This window comes from Budorcas taxicolor, chromosome 3 (assembly GCF_023091745.1).
Source record: "Budorcas taxicolor isolate Tak-1 chromosome 3, Takin1.1, whole genome shotgun sequence".
Lineage (NCBI taxonomy): Eukaryota > Metazoa > Chordata > Mammalia > Artiodactyla > Bovidae > Budorcas > Budorcas taxicolor.
In genome coordinates, this window is record NC_068912.1 from 70,211,005 (window position 1) to 70,230,854 (window position 19,850).

The 19,850-nt window shown below is 38.0% G+C and overlaps 1 protein-coding gene across 1 annotated transcript in view; it reads left to right on the forward strand.

Moving 5' to 3' along the window:
• The window catches only part of ERICH3 (glutamate rich 3), a 120,560-nt gene that overhangs the window by 37,776 nt on the left and 62,934 nt on the right, over positions 1 to 19,850 (forward strand). The window contains exons 5-8 of the mRNA XM_052638053.1: positions 1,831 to 1,902; positions 3,503 to 3,631; positions 8,861 to 9,019; positions 15,434 to 15,652. Of these exons, the coding sequence (XP_052494013.1) occupies positions 1,831 to 1,902; positions 3,503 to 3,631; positions 8,861 to 9,019; positions 15,434 to 15,652 (579 nt within the window). The remainder of the gene's footprint in view (positions 1 to 1,830; positions 1,903 to 3,502; positions 3,632 to 8,860; positions 9,020 to 15,433; positions 15,653 to 19,850) is intronic.

The window sequence follows — 19,850 nt, forward strand, 5'->3', positions numbered from 1 at the left end:
GGCAAAGACATTGGTAGCCTTGGGGAAGTGGTTTCAGAGATGGTAGAAAGGAGTGGGGCTTCCTGGGTGGCTCAGTGAGTGAAGAATCCTCTTGCAATGCAGGAGACATTGGTTTGATCCCTGGGTCTGGAAGATCTGGAGGAGGGCATGGCAACCCACTCCAGTGTTCTTGCCTGGAGAACCCCATGGACAGAGGAGCCTGGCAGGCTACAGGCCACAGGGTTGCAAAGAGTTAGACATGGCTGAGGCGACTGAGCGCTCACACACGCACAGAGAGGAGTGAGGATGGGAGAGGGGAACTGCAGTGAGGCGAGAATAAGCAGAAGGTGGGAAATGGTTGATAGTGAATCTAATGAAGTTTGGTGATAAGTGGGTGAGATAACAGGAAAGAAAGAGAAGAAAGGCTTTGAGAAGAGGATTGATGATGCTTAGAGAGGGAATGATTGAGTCTGCAGGGTCTTAAAGGCAGCAGGAGGGGATCAAGAACAGTTAAAAAATAGTTTTTAAAAGCGACAGTATATCAAACACTCTCAAAGTGTCTGAATGATTTCAGATTGAATTATAAGCAGATTATTTTTACATGAAATTTATTTTTAAGTTATATAACTAATATACTACCAAAACTTTGGAAAACATAGTGAAGTGGCTCAGTCATGTCCAATTCTTTGCTACCCCATGGACTGTAGCCTACCAGGCTCATCCGTCCCTGGGATTCTCCAAGCAGGAATGCTGGAGTGGGTTGCTATTTCCTTCTCCATTGAAAAACATAAGAAAGCATTGAAAAAATGAAAAGAACTGTGCATAATTTCTCCTCTCAGAGATAACTGTTGTTAACAGTCACATTTCTTTTTTGTCTTTTGTCTATTCATATATAGACATTAATAAACCCATATCATGGTGTGAGAGAAACATGGTTTCTCCAAAAAAAAAAAAGACAAGCCAGGAAGTTAATGTCAGAAGGAAAGTGAAAATCGCTCAGTCGTGCCAACTCTTTGCAACCCCATGGACTATACAGTCCATGGAATTCTCCAGGGGGTGGGAGCCTTTCCCTTCTCCAGAGGATCGAAACCAGGTCTCCAGCATTGCAGGCTGATTCTTTACCAGCTGAGCCCCCAGGGAAGCCCAGGACTAGGATTCAAATTACAGTTCTACCATTGACTAGGTGTGTGACCTGGGGTAAGTTCATGGTCCTCTGCCTCAGTTCCTTCATTTGTAGAACTAGACTGCTTAGCAATTGGCCTTGTTCAAGAAGAGAAGATATTCACAAAGCACTCTCCCAGCACTGGGACAGGCACACGATGTCAGCTTGATCAACAAAATTGCATTTCCAAGCAGTTCAGCATTCTACTTTTATCAGCATTACACGCATTTTCCATTTTTAAAGCCAAATCTTTTGGAACCTTATTTTAAAAATTACATTCTGTCCCGTTTATATGGATGTGCCCCAAACTTAAACCATTCTCTTTAAGGTTTATAATGCTTCTGAATTTTTGCTTTGAAGGAAAAAAAAAAAAACCTTTCAGACAGCATCTTTGTTCATAAAACATTTTTTTTTTATTATTATTTTGATTTTCCCCTAGGTTTAGAAGTGAAATTTATGGGTTATCAGTAGGAGCACTTTTAACTGCCTAATGTATGTTAGGAATTGGCTTTCCAAAGAGTTGTACCAATTTATATTCCCACTTGCACACTTATGCACATGATTCTTCTCCATCTCAGTGACAAGAGGGGTAATTGAGAATACTGTTAGCTAGTGGGGTTATTTTCCTCTCAAAAATTCTTTACTATAATTGATATGATGCTTTCCTTCACTCTTTCCTTTTTGTTTAGCGTTACCATCAGCTTGAAATAAAAAAGAAACTGGAGACCTTAGCTAAGAAGGAGCAAATTCAGAGATTTAAGGTAAGGAGTTCCATAACTATTTTACTTCATAATATTATTTCATGATTTTGAAGGTCAGTGGTACTATTATTGAAGCTCTTTGGGGTCACTTTATTTTGGGGTAACTCATAACTGACATCAAATGGTTCCACCATACTTGAATCTTGGCCACTGTTATTTTGGAAGATCATAACAAAATAGGAGCTACTGTACAAGAGAAATTATATAAGGCACAATTAATTCAAAGAAAAACTTGAAAATGTCCTGAGGTTTGAAATTTTGCTTCTGTATTTTCTTGATTGATTTGTGATAGAGGCCAAAAGATTTGTTTGTAAAAATAGACTGTGATGTTCTCAATGTTATCAAAAATGGAGCATTTTAAGAATTATCCAATGGTACTTTTTCATGTGAATGTGACCTTTGAAAATATGTGGTAGGAAAGATCTATATTAGCAAACAAAACATAAGATTTAGAGGTTTTGTGAAGTCATTTGGAAATTCCTGTTTTCTACTTTTGCATTTGATATTTCTTGTTTGCAGTCAACTTAGGGAATGTATAAATTTAAATTAAGACATGAGAGATTCAATTAGGCATGTTTGAAAGGTTTCAGTTTAGGTTGGCAGTTTTACTCAATTTGTTGAGTCATTCAAGCCCACATGTTGTTCTTCATTTTCAGTGTAGTGCTACAAATGTGGGACTTCAGACACATTTCACAAACTGATGAATATTCGTGAAGCTTCTGTGGAATAACTTGCAGTAGGAAACAGTAATTTTCCCTCTTGCCTGATAAACTCAAATCTGTCTATTTTATCTTGGTCAAAACATACTATTGTTATAAAAGTTTTGTTGAATAACAGGCAATAGGTCAGTTTCTCCGGATCAGAAAAGTTGGTGTGGAAAGATTTGTAGTTAAGTCAACTTTGCCAATAATGTTCTCTGTCAAGGAATGATAGATTCTATAATTTATCTGCTGAAGTGTTGATGGAGAAATTGGTTACTGGAAATGGTCTCTGAAACAGTGTTGTATTCACTCTTGCCTGTATTGCCAGACACACTAACCAGGTACATGGGCATGTTGCAACATTGGCAGAAATTCCTGATAGACACTTTATTTCCTCCTTGTACAGTTTTTATTCATCACAATTTTCACCTGTAGCTGCACTTGGCAAAAGACTTATATTTTAGGCCCCCCTTATGTCATATGTAACCTTTTGCTTATGGCATTATTTAATTTTTTTAAGACAGAAATGTAATACTTTCTGGTAGTGTCTACTGATCAGAGTAGTGAGGAAGATTGTGCTTCTTTAGTGACCTGCTTCAAGCAAATTAATAAACATTATGCTAAAACTAAGGATACATTGCATCTGTGGCTATTAGCATGAGCACAGCTATTCCTTTTGGTAAAGCATACTCAATTTCTTGCCTTTCACTACCATACCCAACTCTCTAGTACAGCTGTGGAAACATCTCCTCGTTATTATGATGGTCCCCGAATGGAGTACTTTTGAAAAGCAGGAGAAAGAACTTCTCTAGTCATATAACACTTCTTCTCTGGCAGGTATTAATTTAACCTAGATGACTAATTATGCATTGATTTGTTAAATCACTTTCTTATTCTAGGGAGAGCACACGAGATGGACTATAGAAAATAATATACCCCTCCTGTCTCCCCGCCCCCCCGTTGGCCCCAAGACTAACCGTGGCCATAGTGTTCTGGTTGATGAAGGGCATTCCAGTCCAGTAACACCGGTGAGTCACATTAATCATGCTGACTTGCACCATGCCAATAATTAATTCATGATTTCTTATAACTCTCAGAAAGAGTGCTCTCTGGGTACATGGTTGTATCATCCTTATAGTCTTATATCCATTCAACTCTGTGCCTACTGAATGTCCCACCTTCATCCAATGTCACCACTCTCAAATCCATTTTGTTACTTACTAGATTAGTTTTCTTGAAGGGCAGATTATTTGCTACTTATATGCCCAAGTACCTTCACTGGCTCTGTGTTGCCTATAGAGAAATCCAGACTCTTGCAGGGGACATTTAAGATTCCAAAGCACATGACATCAGTTTAGCTATCTTAATATTTTTCCTCACCATTACCCTTTAGCACCCTATGTGCGAGTGTGCCAAGTCACTTCAGTTGTGTCTGACTCTTCGTGACCCTATGGACTGTAGTGCAGCACAATTGAGGCATTGGTTGTTCCATACATGTTCTGTGTTTTCTGACTTCTGGATCCTGTGCTTGCTATTCTCTCTACTCTTACCTTATCTGTAAAGGGTTTTTATGCACATAAATTCAATATGCTACAGAACACGAACCGGATACTTACATCTGAGCTTCTTTTATCAGAAGTATATGTACATAATCTAAAAGAAAAACAATTAAACGCACAAAAATTCTATTTAAAGAAATCACACACCCCTACATTTCAGTCTAGTTCAATTCATTTACAACCTAGGGGTGGTATTTGCTTAAAGGAATAGGTAGCTTGAAACAATATAAATACAGGAAGAGATTTGCAAAATATTTGCTGGCAGTTGATGGTTTCAGCTTTCAACAAATAACTTTGATGATGTCTTTATTCTTGCTTTTTGTGGCCTAATATATTTCCTTGTTAGCATGAACATTTTTTGGATTGCATAGTATTTATAGAGGTATTGCAGTGCTTTCACAGATTATTGAAGTAGGTTCATCACATATAGTGTTAAGGTTTGACATTTTTCAAAGGTAAATATATTTTGACATTTACCGATGAACAGCTCAAGTTATGAAAAGCAAGTGTCTTTCCTTTGTTGTTACCATATTTCCAGGCTTCATTTAAATGTATATGTACACAAATATTCTTTCATTGGGTGGCAGATTCACTAGAATTTCAAAAGCTTATCCTGGGTGAAACAAAAGAAATAATCAAGTTCCGTTTTCTATCTTCCCACCTGTTTTAGGGAGAAAAAAACCTTGAAAGGCTTTTTTTTTCAATTTTCCAGCTGAACAGCCTCAATAAGTAGTTTATGATACATCCAGGAGATCTTAATGTGGCAGGAGTGAGAAAGTAATTTAAAAATTACAGGAAACACTGACACCAGCACTTTAGCAGCCTTTCTGTCTGGTAAGCCAGGATCCCTCACTTGATCACCCCCTGTGGTGCTTCTGCCCTGGAAGGGATACCTATTGTGATCTTGGAATTGTACTACGCATTTTACAGCAATTCAAGTCCTTCTTTTTTGTTTTCCTGACTTGCTTACATATCCTCGAAACTTGACTCCTGACCTGTAGGTGCTATTGGGATGAAGATAATCCTTTGGGGATACTGCCATTCATTTTTCTCTTTTAACTTTCTTGAGTGAGTAAAGAAAGCATACAGTGAATAGCTACTGCACTCGATCACTAATTGCACCTGGACTTTCAAGATAGCATGTAGCTTTTAGCTGCACCATGCCATTAAAACAGTGGAGAGTCATTCAAGTAATTTTGTACATGCTTGGAAAATTCACCCCCAGAGATTTTCTTAGAAGAATTAGAAATGCTCAGCTATGCTGAGTAATCACCAGGTAGTGAATTTCAATTCACATTCTGGTACCGTTTTGAAAATGTTAAGCTACAGTGCCATATTTATTCCCAGAAAATACATTATGAACAGTTTAAAGTGTAGCAAATTTAAGGTGGCTTCTGATGTGAACTACAACAGTTTGTAGCTCACAGCTGTTAGTTGAATGGTACAGATTTGTTTTTTAGAGATACATGTAATCAGTTAAACATTTGACTGCCACATTCATCTAACTGAATGCAAATGTGGGGAAGTAACATTTAGAGCACAGCAGCAAATAGATCATGTTTTAGTTTATAGGAACCTGCTTTCCAAATCCTGCGTTCAGAGTATTTTTATTCGGTTGGATTTTTAGACAGGAGTGAGTCTTAAGGCATATTTCTTTCACAGAGATCAAAAGAATTCTTTTGGATAATCTGATTCCCTTTCTCAGAAAACATCTAGCTTGATTTCTCTTTGTGGATTTTAAGACCTTGCACCTTTTGGCTCATAGAGGCTTACATCCTATTTCTTTAAACTAAATGTTGTTCTTAGTCAATCCACTTGGTTTCCTGTCTAGGTTTGTGTTCAGAGACCAAGATAACCACTTTAACGTGAGGATATGCTCCCCATCTTAAGTTTCAGGTCCTGTGCTATCTCTACTTTCTCAGCCATAAAAAGCTCAGACTCCTTTTGGGTCACTGATCTGCTATATTTAATGTGTGGTCTTCATCCACTCAAGCCACGATGGCATATTTTTGTTGTTCAGTTGCTCAGTCATGTCCAACTCTTTGTGACCCCATGGGCTGCAGCTCGCCAGGCATCCCTGTATATTACCATGTGAATATTTCAGCTTGAGAGAAGAGGATAGGGGAAAGTGAAGACACGTTTTTTCTTTCTAAGAGCATGATCTGGAAGTTTCATATATCACTTCTGCTCACATCTCATTGGACAAAACTGAGGCAAACGTCTATATGGAATTGGAAAAGATGCTGGGAAATATAGTTCTTATTTGTTATAGCCATCTTCCCTAATGGGCCTCCTTGGTAGCTCAGCTGGTAAATAATCTGCCTGCAATTCAGGAGTCCCCAGTATGATTCCTAGGTTGGGAAGATCCCCTGGAGAAGGAGTAGGCTACCCACTCCAGTATTTTTGGGCTTCTCTGGTGGATCAGTCAGTAAAGAATTTGCCTGCAATGTGGGAGACCTGGGATCGATCCCTGAGCTGGGAAGACCCCTTGGAGGAGGGCATGGCAATCCACTCCAGTGTTCTTACCTGGAGAATCCCCATGGATAGCAGTCCATGGGGTAGCAGAGTTGGACACGACTGAGTGACTAAGCGCAGCACACATATTCCCTAATAAATGTTATATTACATGAAGAAAGGAAAACAGATCTTGATATATATTACTTTTGCTCTCCTTCCTATGTTTGGTTCACAACTGATTCTTCTTACTTGGATGTCCAAATTCACCATCCCTCTTTTCTATTTAACATTATCCTTTATTGCTCATTCATTTGGATAAAATATAACTACTTCTGTGAAACTTTCGCTTTTAATACTTGTCTCATTGGCTTATTCCAAATAACTTATAGTTCTAATTTCGTTAGTTCCCAGGTATTTTGTTATTATTCTCTCTTTGATAGTATTTGTGTGGTTCAGTTGACACTAATTGTCTTGTGTTGCCATTAGATGTTACAAATTACTGTTTCATCTCCTCACAGTGACTAGAGTTGGAATTCAGTAAGTGCTGACTTAACAAAAGCAGAGCTTTGGCAACGTATAACATGCTTGTCAAGATGGTACTAAGGTCAATTTTTGCTCATGGGAGCAGCCCTATCACCATTTTTTATTTATTCATACAACACTTTTCCAGAGTTGAATATTTGTGGTCACTGTTCTTTAGAGTCAATGTAATAAACCTTTTTTATGAATCATTTACATACTATCTTTCTCACACCCTCTTACCCAAATTTGCATGTATTATTCTTAACAGATTTACCAGTATTTTATTGTAATAGAACAACTGAGCCAAACATTTTGTTTTTTCCATTTTTGAAACATTGCTGATCTTTATGCTAAGGTTACAATGTTCTGTCTGTGCTCCCAAAGGCACATCTAATGCTCTGAACTGGCACTTTTGGTGTTCTCTGCAGTGCATTCTTGATTAGAAAATGCATCAGTCAGGGTCTCAGCAGGAAACAGATGGCTCACACAAATAGGGTAATTAGGATGAGTTTAATAAAGAAACTATTTAGAAAGACGCGGGCAGGGTTAAGGAAAACCAACTAGGGATGTAAAGCATGCTGGGGTGAACACAGCGGGAAACCACATCATGTAGGGCTAAGGGGAAAGGGAGGTATTGGAGACCAGAACCAGCAGGCGGTTTCTGGAAGAAGACTTCCTGAAGAGCTGTGGACTTTGGTGGAGGGACCCAGTTGGCTCATCGTGACCTTGGCAGTAGGGTCCAGCAGCATTAGGAGCCCAGTCTCCTTCCCTCCTGTCTTTGATCTCTTGCCAGTGTCTTTCACTGGCCAAATCTGACTGGAAACCTGAGGTTAGTTGGTATGGTCCACTAAGAAATGACTCCCAACAGCCAGAGCAGAAAGGAGAAGGCAGAGAAGAGAAGCAAATGGAAACTGTCTAGTTGGAAAACATCTCCAAACATCTACATTTTGATAGTATTTTCCGAAGTTGCCAGTTACCAGTTCTTATTTTTGTTTTCCTAATAGTTCAAGGAAGAGATTGAATAAATGGTAATGCATTGGAGGTAAGCATTTGCCTCCCTCATTTTGAATCATACTGTCTGCTTTTACTTCAGCACTAGTCTTAAGGCTTAAACCTAGAATGAGTTTATTCTAACCATGTGCTCTAGGTCTCTAAAACCGGAACATTATTCAACTTAACATTTAATTGAACAAAGGGCTTCCCAGGAGACTCAAATGATAAAGAATCTGCCTGCAATGTGGGAGACCTGGGTTCGAACCCTGGGTTGGGAAGATCCCTGGAGAAGGGCATGGCAACCCACTCCAGTATTCTTGCCTGGAGAATTCCATGGGCAGAGGAGCCTGGTGGGCTACAGTCCATGGGGCCGTAAAGAGTCGGACACGACTGAGCGACTAAAACTTTCATTCTGTGTTTAGCATCAACGAGGTATTGTAAGTGAGTTTACAGTACAAATAAAATATAGGAACCTAACAGAGAACATCTTTATCTAAAATACTCTATAATTGTGGCATTTAGGTATGTAGAAGACTTCCACACCATATGTTTTAACAAATACATTGGGTCATAAGGGTATGTATAATGGAAGGACATAATTAAAGTTTAATCTGTTCAGTAAAAAGGCACCATTAATTACTCAAGGCAATTTGTTGAGTTATTAATTGGTTCTGGAAACATGTCAAGATACTAATTTAAATGGAATTTTTTCCCCTAATTGTCTAGACAGCCCCTCGACCATATACTGCTCCCGGAAATATGCAGCCTCCAATTCGATTACAGCCTCTTCCCAGTAATCCTGCAGTACGAACTGTTCCAAAGATAACTTTGGGATCCAGATCAAAAACCTCATTGCTGGAAACTGAAACTCCATTTCCCGTTGGGGTAAATGCTTTTTCTTCTCAGTTTTTAAGATGCTAGATTCAATTAATCTAATCAGTGAAATTTATATTCTGTACTTATTAAACACTTGCTCTGTACTTCTGTTTAATTATATTTTACTTTAATTGGAAGACCTATAATTTCTGTGTTATTGGGAAAAATAGTAAGGAATAGACTTGTAATAATAGAAGATGATCTCTCATGAACTTGAAAGGTTGTATAAAAACCAAGAGGATCTTTTCATGGCTAGATATGACTTCTAACAGAATAGACACAGTGTTGACTGCTTCCAAATTTTAAAATGCATGAAACCTAGAAAATGAAAATTTCCAAGAATAGGCTTGCATTTGCATGCTGACTTACTTTACCATCAGTGTATGAAATTGCTTCAAGTTTGACTCTGGAGAAGGTTGGATATAGAAGGAAAAGAATGTCTGTCTTTAAAAAATCCTGAATTAATCACACTCAGAAGCTTGACTATGCTTCTTTTTCAAGGTTATGTCTCAGGTAATTTTCACTTATTTTAAACAAAGCACATAAAGGAGGTAGGGAAGTCATAAAACATGAGTTACTCTAACAGGGAAGGACAATTGGGACATTTAATAATTAGAAAAGGTATTGTTTGTATTTCTAAGACCAAGAAGAAACATTTGCCAGCTTAAGAAAGAACCTGTGTTATGAGTACAATTGTAATTATGCTCAAATGGGTGAATTTAGTTCCAGTCATTATTAGGAAACGTAAGACATATGAAATTAAGATGTTTTTACCTAAAGCTGACAGATGACCTTGTCACTAAGAAATTAATTTAAATAAATTATTTTTCATATTAAAAGTATAAATATAACACCCAAATGATAAATATTTTAATCCAACTAATGTGTTTTTTAGCTGGTGAAGCACTTATCACAAATCTTACTTTAGTTAATTTAATAGTATATTATTGGAAAGAAGGATAAATTAAAAAGTTGTGGCATTTTGTCTAGGGAATACTACTTAGAGCTGGGCAGAAGTTATTGGGTCATAAGCCAATTTGGTTGACACTTTCTGGATCTGATCTCCACTTTAAATGTCCAGAGATTTCCCATTTCAAGATAGTGTCCAGGAATGGTCAGGTCCTGAGATATTGTCTCAAGCTAACTAAACTAAGATGTGACAAGCCCATTTTTGTCACTATTGTAAATCAAAATAGGGAATCAAATCATAATTAGGGGCCATTAATTCACCAGATGTCAAATAAATCAAAGCTTGTAGAAACAGTACATTTTCCCCTTGTAGGCAGACCTAGATGGGAAGCCAGAGAACAATGAGAAGGTTGCCTAGTGAGTACAGAATCAGAATGAGGGGATATGGTAGAATGGAATGTTAATGGTATCAGGGTGTCTTAGCCCAATGCATCTGTCTCATCTTAGGAATGGGCTTGCCAAAGGTACCAGAAAGCTCAAAGGTCTTTGGCTAAAGCCCTCTGAATCCTCCAGGGATAACTTTGCCTTTAGGACTGGAAATATTCAAAGTCCAATGGGTGGCCTTTCCTCTCCCTTAGATAGTACTCAGATGGGCACTCTCCATGTTTGCCAAGGTGATTATATTGTTTTCTAAGTTCCTATTGTCTATTAACTCTACTTGATTGGACCCACTTTCTGTTAGATATGTGACCATTATCAATCAGGTAATATTCAATTTCTTTTGACTAGTAAATGATTTTCTTTTAGGTGATTTTCCAAATCTGCTCTGAGGCACTGGGGTAGATTTATTAATTAAATCTTTACAGGGCCTTTTATTTTACCATTTCCAAGTTTTGGGATGTGAATGAGTAAGGGATTGACATTCAATGGTAGCTTATGATTCACGTTTGAGGTTTGACAGTAAACAACAAAATTCTGTAAAGAAGTTATCCTTCAGTTAAAAAATAAATTAATTTAAAAAATGGTAGCTTATACGTGCTGACAAGGTTGAGATCAATTCTATGTTAATTTCAACCAGCTAAACTTAACATTTTTCATCCAGTGGAATTTAATTGGGCATTTACTTTTGACTGGGTCCTGCTCTAGGCATTAGTAATATATCAATTATAAAAGCAGACAATGTTCTCTGACTTTTTGGAGTTTATACTGTGATGTAGACAGTCAAAATGTACTGCCAAGAAAGACATGTAATTCTTTCAATGGCATTGATGATGAAAATTACTTAATATAAAATCAAACAAGAAATTCCTAAAGAATAATAGTTTGCATGACTGCTGAGTATGTAGTAAGCACCCACTAAATAGTAAAAGATATGTATGGTGGAATTGTTTGAAGGTGTGACATACTTAAGTAAGTTGAGTTTTCCAAGTGTTAGGAGTGAGGATCTTTGAGTTAGGCAAAAGCAATTTGATCAAAACAGATTGCTTGAGATGCTGTTGAGTAAATTAATGACATGACTAAAAATGATTATACTTGGAATGAGAGTTTCTTATACACTATTGATAGGAACAGAAATTGGTACAACTATTTGTGAAGGCAGTATGGGAATATTTATCAACATTTTAAATGAACATGCTCAAGCATTTTAGCATATTGGAATTTATCCTAGGAACATACATGCATGTGAAGAGAAATAGATTCAGGAATTTTAGAATTATAATATTTCCAACAGTGAACGTTTGGAAGACACCTAAGAATTTATTGTTTAAAAATGTTATAGCATATTAAATAATATTTAAAAATAAGGTAAATTATTTATACTGCCATAGGGAGATGTCTAAGATTCTTTGGGCTAGAAAAGAAAGCAAAGTATGGAGCAGAAGTTTAATTTTTAGAAAATTTACTAAACTTCATTACCAAATAAGGGATGCCAATGATGGATAACTACTTAGAAATTAAAAGTAGAGCCTCCCAAGACCAAAAAGTTCTGAATTCATTGATTTTATTGTTTTATTATCTTATTTTCACTTCTTTAATTTATATTTGTTATTACACACCAGCACAGAAAAATTGGAAAATGTAAGAAAAGAAAAATGAGAGCATAAATAATACCTGCAACATCAAGCCATCTAATAATTCTAAGCCCCTTGGTGAATATCTATCTAAATACCTTCTGTTCATATAAATGTTTATTTCAATCAAAATATGGAGTACCCATGCCTTTATTTAATCTGCTTTTGTTTACTAGCAATGAGAATGTTTGGGAATGACTTCTCTTTCTTAAAAATAACTTTTTACAATTTAAGCATCTCAAAATAAAAGATAAATCAGCTGAAAATAAAATTAAAACAATACTAAATAAATTGGTATAAGACAGATTTAAATGATTAAAGATAATCTAAAGTTTGAAAACTACCTCAGATATACAAAAATTATCAATGTGTGAAAATTCAGAGGGTCAAATACACGTGAAACTAAAATTTTTGATTACACATTAGGTACTTTTTAGTCATTAAGATACTTTTAAATGTTGACTAAATTTATATGCTCCACCCCCACAAATAATCCAAATCCTTAAAGGCAATCCTGTGTTCAGAGTCTTCCAGTCATCCCTGATTTTATCAAAATCCACATATAAATTATTTAAGTGAAATGTATGACCATGCTTCATGGAGCTTTTTATGTCAGGACTCTGAAAGAATAGATTAACAGTATTCTTTTTAAAGCTTGATGAGAATCTTTTATAACAAAGCAAATTTTATTTAACTATCCTGTTACTGATCTACTTGGTAGTTCAACTAAATTCTTTTTCTCTTTTTGTCATGGAAAAGCATTTTATTTTATATATTGCAGTGTGTACATGTCAATCCCAAGCTGATCAATTAAATTTTTTAGACATATTTGTGAGTATACCTGTGTGTGTATCCTTATACACACTTACATAAATGTACTTGTGCAGTTAACTGGGTAAAATTTATTCTTACAAGTTAAATTTCTAGGAGAAAATAACGAATAAAGACTGGGTCAGAGTCAAGGTTTTTGATTACTTGAAACTACATTATCAAGGAATGTCGTAACACCTGGATGGGTGAAATCAATGTAAAAAAAAAGTGCAAATACCCCATCATTGAGTGGACTACCCAATCCTGTCTTGAAGTACACTTCAAACCTATTGATTTTAAATTGTTTCACTGTACTGGGTCCCTGTATATTTAATAAATCACTGAGGAAAAATCCCCAAAGTGCTATAAAAATGCCATGATTGTATGTTTGGTTTAAAATATATACTTAAATAAGTTTAGAAATCCATGAAAATTTGATTTGCTATGGATACTGCAAAATGCCATTTTTCAACAGATTGAGGTGTCCTAAGTTTGCCTATTAATATCAGTTGTGTTTGCATGTAATGTCAATGCCTGTAATTTTGAGTTGTGTTAGGTTACCACTTCTACTTCGTGCATTTGTATGTCATGAAATATGATCCAGTTCAATCATTCAGACATGTCCAACTCTTTGTGACCCCATGAACCACAGCACGCCAGGCCTCCCTGTCCATCACCAACTCCCAGAGTCCACCCAAACTCATGTCCATTGAGTCGGCGATGCCATCCAACAGTCCCATCCTCTGTTGTCCCCTTCTCCCCCTGCCTTCAATCTTTCCCAATATCAGGGTCTTCAAATGAGTCAGCTCTTTGCATCAGGTGGCCAAAATACTGGAGTTTCAGCTTCAACATCAGTCCTTCCAATGAACACCCCAAACTGATCTCCTTTAGGATGGCCTGGTTGGATCTCCTTGCAGTCCAAGGGACTCTCAAGAGTCTTCTCCAACACCACAGTTCAAAAGCATCAATTCTTTGGCACTCAGCTTTCTTTATAGTCCAATTCTCACATCCATAGATGACTGTTGGCAAAACCATAGCCTTGACTAGACGGATCTTTGTTGACAAAGTAATGTCTCTGCTTTTATGCTGTGTATGTTGGTCATAACTTTCCTTCCAAGGAGTAAGCATCTTTTAATTTCATGGCTGCAGTCACCATCTGCAGTGATTTTGAAGCCCAGAAAAATAAAGTCAGACACTGTTTCCACTGTTTCCCCATCTATTTGCCATGAAGTGGTGGGACCGGATGCCATGATCTTCGTTTTCTAAATGTTGAGCTTTAACCCACCTTTTTCACTCTCCTCTTTCACTTTCATCAAGAGGCTCTTTAGTTCTTCACTTTCTGCCATACGGGTGGTGTCATCTGCATATCTGAGGTGATTGATATTTCTCCTGGCAATCTTGATTCCAGCTTGTGCTTCTTCCAGCCCAGCATTTCTCATGATGTGCTCTGCATATAAGTTAAATAAGCAGGGTGACAATATACAGCCTTGATGTACTCCTTTTCCTATTTAGAACCAGTCTGTTGTTCCATGTCCAGTTCTAATTGTTGCTTCCTGACCTGCATACAGGTTTCTCAAGAGGCAGGTCAGATGGTCTGGTATTCCCATCTCTTTCAGAATTCTCCACAGTTGATTGTGATCCACACAGTCAAAGGCTTTGGCATAGTCAATAAAGCAGAATAGATGTTTTTCTGGAACTCTCTTGCTTTTTCCATGATCCAGCGGATGTTGGCAATTTGATCTCTGGTTCCTTTGCCTTTTGGAAAACCAACTTGAACATCTGGAAGTTACATGGTTCATGTATTGCTGAAGCCTGGCTTGGAGAATTTTGAGCAATACTTTACCAGTGTGTGAGATGAGTGCAGTTGTGTGGTAGTTTGAGCATTCTTTGGTATTGCCTTTCTTAGGAATTGGAATGAAAACTGACCTTTTCCAGTCCTGTGGCCACTACTGAGTTTTCTGAATTTGCTGACATATTTAGTGTAGCACTTTCACAGCATCATCTTTTAGGATTTAAAAAAGCTCAACTGGAATTCCATCACCTCCACTAGCTTTGTTCATAGTGATACTTCCTAAGGCCCACTTGACTTCACATTCCAGGATGTCTGGCTCTAGTGAGTGATCACACCATTGTGATTATCTGGTTGCCAAGATCTTTTTTTGTAAAGTTTCTGTGTATGCTTGCCACCTCTTCTTAATATGTTCTGCTTCTCTTAGGTCCATACCATTTCTGTCCTTTATTGAGCCCATGTTTGGTATTTTTAATTTTTTTAAAGAGATCTTTACAGGGCTATTACGTGGGGCTCCCCTGGTGGCTCAGATGGTAAAGAGTCAGCCTGCAGTGCAGGCGACCCATGTTTGATTCCTGGGTCAGGAAGATCCCCTGGAGAAGGAAACAGCAACCTACTCCAGTATTCTTGCCTGGAAAATCCTGTGGATGGAAGAGCCTGGCAGGGGTTCATGGGGTTGCAAAGCATCGGACAAGAGTGAGCAACTTCACTTTCACTTTGTTTGCCTGTTAATATCAGTTGTGTTTGCCTGCAATGTCAATCATAGTCTTGTCTGTAATTTTGAGTTATGTTGGGTTCCCAAATCTATTTCACTCATTCCTATGTCATGAAATCTAATTATAGGGCAAGAAGGCAATGATGAAGTTCAGGAACTCCATGGACAATTCACAGGGAATGAATCGATACCAATTTCCAGGCATTAACCATTACATTATGCCTATTCCTCCTCCACTTCCTCCCACCAGTGGAAAAATCACAAGAGAAAATAGACCTGAAACCTGGAGAAGGAGAAGATTTCGTCCAACCACTGCTCCAAATGGCTTAGAACCTGTCTTTACGAAGGTGATTATGGAATCAACTTTTCTTTCGTTAATTTAGCACCGATTACATTGCACTATTAGATCTCTGGATGTGCAATAACAGAATCTAGGGAAATTGAATGCCAAATGACTTGCATAAAAAATATAATAATTTTGTAAATATAGTAATTGTAAATGTAAATGAATCTGAAACCAAATATTTAAGTAATCCAATTGAATAATTTAGCATAATTGACAAAAAATTAAGTAAATCGTATACTCAAATTTAGTTTGTACTATACCCATTTCCGAATCATTTATGTCCTTCAATTTGCCATTCAATCATGTCAGAAAGTATTTTAACATTTAATTTGTGAATATTCAGTAACATATTGAAAACCACAATGTACCATATAAAATAATTATTAAAACTCACTTTTAATAAGTTTTGGCAAATTACTGTATAATATTTATAAATATTTTCCTTTCCATGTTCTTAAAATATATTGTTTTGTTCTAATCATTCTTCAAAATACTGATAAAGAATGTAGCTCTAAGTGCATTTGCACTTTTACAGATATAGACTAGTATGAAGGTCAAAAATCTCTTACTTTATAGTGTAAATACACAAGCAATAAGCTGTTATATGCAATTTCTGTGGTTATTGCAACTGGCTGGGTCAACATTTCACTGTTGGAGAATCAGGGAGTGAAGTTCCAACACTGCACATTGATAGCATGCTGGCTGTTCAAAACCAGCCTAGTTCAAGTGCTTCATTTACTCCCATCCACATCTCTCTCCTAGAAGCTATTCTCACCAATAACCTCTAAAAATTGAGACTATCTTCCTCTTGCTTCCCTAGTGGCTCAGACGGTAAAGCGTCTGCCTGCAGTGCAGGAGACCCAGGTTTGATCCCTAGGTTGGGAAGATCCTCTGGAAAAGGAAATGGCAACCCACTCCAGTACCCTTGCTGGAAAATTCCATGGACTGAGGAGCCTGGCGCGGGCTACAGTCCATGGGGTCGCAAACAGTCGGACACGACTGAGTGATTTCACTTTCACTTTCCTCTTGCTTGCTTAGATTTCCTTCTTTCAATCCACCTTTCACCAATTCTCTACCTTTGATGCGGTCTCTGACAGAGCATTATATCCTTCATCCTTGAGGTTCCCTCCCCTTCCTCCCCCAGCCCTGTTCCTTGAGCATATTTTTCCCATTACATGGCACTTTGCACGGCCTGTCGTTCTTCTCTCCTATTTGGATGTTTATTCTTTCCTCTAATATCCATCTATCTCTCAATATACCCAGGCCTTATATAGAGTAACTAAATCCTTTCCTCACATTCTATAGCCTGAGACTTCTGTTATCTCCTTTCCAACTGCAGAGTTCTGAAGTCTAGTTTACTATAGCTTCTTTCTAACAAGCAACCCCAGGTGACTCAGATTACAGCAGCAACTTCTTTTTATCAGTATTGTCTGTTGGTGTTCAGTGGCAATTCTGAGACCCAGACTGGATGAATCATCCCTGCCTGGGGGTGTTTGCCTCATGGACAAACAGAGTCATGGAATGCTTTGTAGATTCCATTCAGGAGTGATACTTGTCACTTACACTTGAATTTCGTAACTAAAGCCTGACATAGAGTGGAGGTATCATCCTCTTATAAAGAGGGGGGTAGTGAATATTTGGGGCCATGATATTAGAATCTACTAATCCACAAATTTACTGTGTATTCTTTGAATGCTGGCATTTGTCTCCACCAGGCCAACAAACATGCTCTCTTAAAGGCTGTGGCCTCCATTTGCAAGAACTGTTATTTCCTCATCGTCCTTATTTGGTGGCAAATTTGATTTTCTAATGTTAAAAATATATATTACTGAGATGAACTCTACCCAGTCCTACTTTTCTAAAACATGTTTAAATACCATATAAACCATAAGAATATGTAAAATCTTTATGTTCAGGTTAAACAACAATTAAAAACCTATGTATATACCATTACTTCTCAACAAAGTAGCAGACTTTTGTCATATGATAAGCCCCCTACTTCCTACCTTGTTACATCCCTGACTCCTTCTCAGAGCAACCAGCATACTGACAAATGTATTAACTGAGTCCCTGCTTTTCTTTGGAGTTCTATTATTTATATGCATAAAACTTCAGAAAAAAGCTCACACTTAGCATCATAATGAAAGGCTAATATTTCCAGGAGAAAATAAACTGATGGAGCTTTAGGTCACCATCTAGGTTTGGTTCCTTACAGTTTTAAGAGCTCCTGGTGGGGAAGTAAGAGAAGTCAGGTCATGAGGGTTCCTAAAAAAATCAGTTCAGTTCAGTCACTCAGTCGTGTCCAACTCTTTTGCAACCCCATGGACTTCAGCATGCCAGGTTTTCCTGTCCATCACCAACTCCCAGAGCTTGCTAAAACTCATGTCCATGGACTCAGTGATGCCATCCAACCATCTCATCCTTTGTCATCCCCTTCTCCTCCTGCCTTCAATCTTTCCCAGCATCATGGTCTTTTCCAATGAGTCAGTTCTTTGCATCAGGTGGCCAAAGTATTGGAGCTTCAGCATCAGTCCTTCCAATGAATATTCAGGACTAATTTCCTTTAGGATTGACTGGTTTGATCTTCTTGCAGTTCAAGGGACTCTCAAGAGTCTTCTCCAACACTGCAGTTCAAAAGCATCAATTCTTTGGCACTCAGCTTTCTTAACAGTCCAACTCTCACATCCATACATGACCACTGGAAAAGCCATAGCATTGACTATTATGGACCTCTGTCAATGAAGTAATGTCTCTGCTTTTTTAATATGCTGTCTAGGTTTGTCCTAGCTTTTCTTCCAAGGAGCAAGTGTCTTTTAATTTTCTTAGAAAAATGGGGCTCACCAGAATCAGGGCATCTAGTGGATGGAGGAGCCTGGTAAGCTACAGTCCATGGGGTCACTAAGAGTCAGACATGACTGAGCGACTTCGCCTTAACTTTTCACATTTGTGCACTGGAGAAGGAAATGGCAACCCACTCCAGTATTCTTGCTTGGAGAATCCCAGGGACAGAGGAGCCTGTTGGGCTGCCGTCTATGGGGTCACACAGAGTCGGACATGACTGAAGTGACTTAGCAGCAGCAGCAGCAGCAGTGAAGTCCTCATGTGAGCCAGATGCTGGATGTCCAGCAGGAATATACTCAGGCAAATGGGCTTCTGTAGCTGTGCACAGAGGAGAGAGCATCAACTTCTCCATCCTGTGGTCATGACCAGTGAAGCATAGATAGATAAGCTTCTGAGCCAGCTTCTCCTGGGCATTCTACTTCAGGTTAGGAACACAGCGGATGTCAGCAGGCATCCTGGCTCTGACAGACCTTGGTGTGTCTGGCTCTCGAGTTCACAAGGCTTCAGTCTGACTTGGTCTTTTTTTTTTCTTTTTTTTAACTTCTGTTCTCTCTGTTTGGAAATCTTATTTGAGAATGTTGGTGCTACTAGACTGATGCTCTAATATTCTTAGCTTTTCTCTCATATTTTCTGCTTCTTTACCTCTTTATTCTACTTGCTGGGAGATTTCTTCAATTTCATCTTACACACATTCTATTGACATTTTTCTTTTTTAAAGTTTTATTGAAGTATAGTTGATTTAGAATGTTCTGTTAAATTTCCACTGTACAGTAGAGTGACTCAGTTATATATCCTTTTTCATATCCTTTTCCATTATGATTTTTCACAGGATATTGCATCCAGTTCCCTGTGCTGTATATTCGACTTCCCAGATGGCTCAGTGGTAAAAGAACCACTTGCCAATGCAGGAGACGCAGGAGATGTGGGTTCAATCTCTGGGTCAGAAAGATCCTCTGGAGAAGGAAATAGCAGCCCATTCCAGTATTCTTGCCTGGATAATTCCATGGACAGAGGAGCTTGGCGGCCTGTAGTCCATAGGGTTGTGAAGAGTTGCACAGCACTGAGCACACGTGCACGCTAGACATTAGGACCTTGTTGTTTATCAGTCTTGTATATAATAGTCTGCATCCGCTAATCCCAGACTGTCAGTCTTTCCTTCCCCAACCCCCTTCCCCTCAGCAACCACAAGTCCGTTCTCTATATCTGTGGGTTATTGGCATGTTTCTTTTCCTGCCATATTTTAAATCCTAGAACTCCTTTTGTTTACTGACTGCTACTCTTAAAAAGCATCTTGTTCTGTATGATTTTGATCCTTTGGTACTTGTGGAGATTTGCTTTGTGGGCTAAAATAGGCTCAA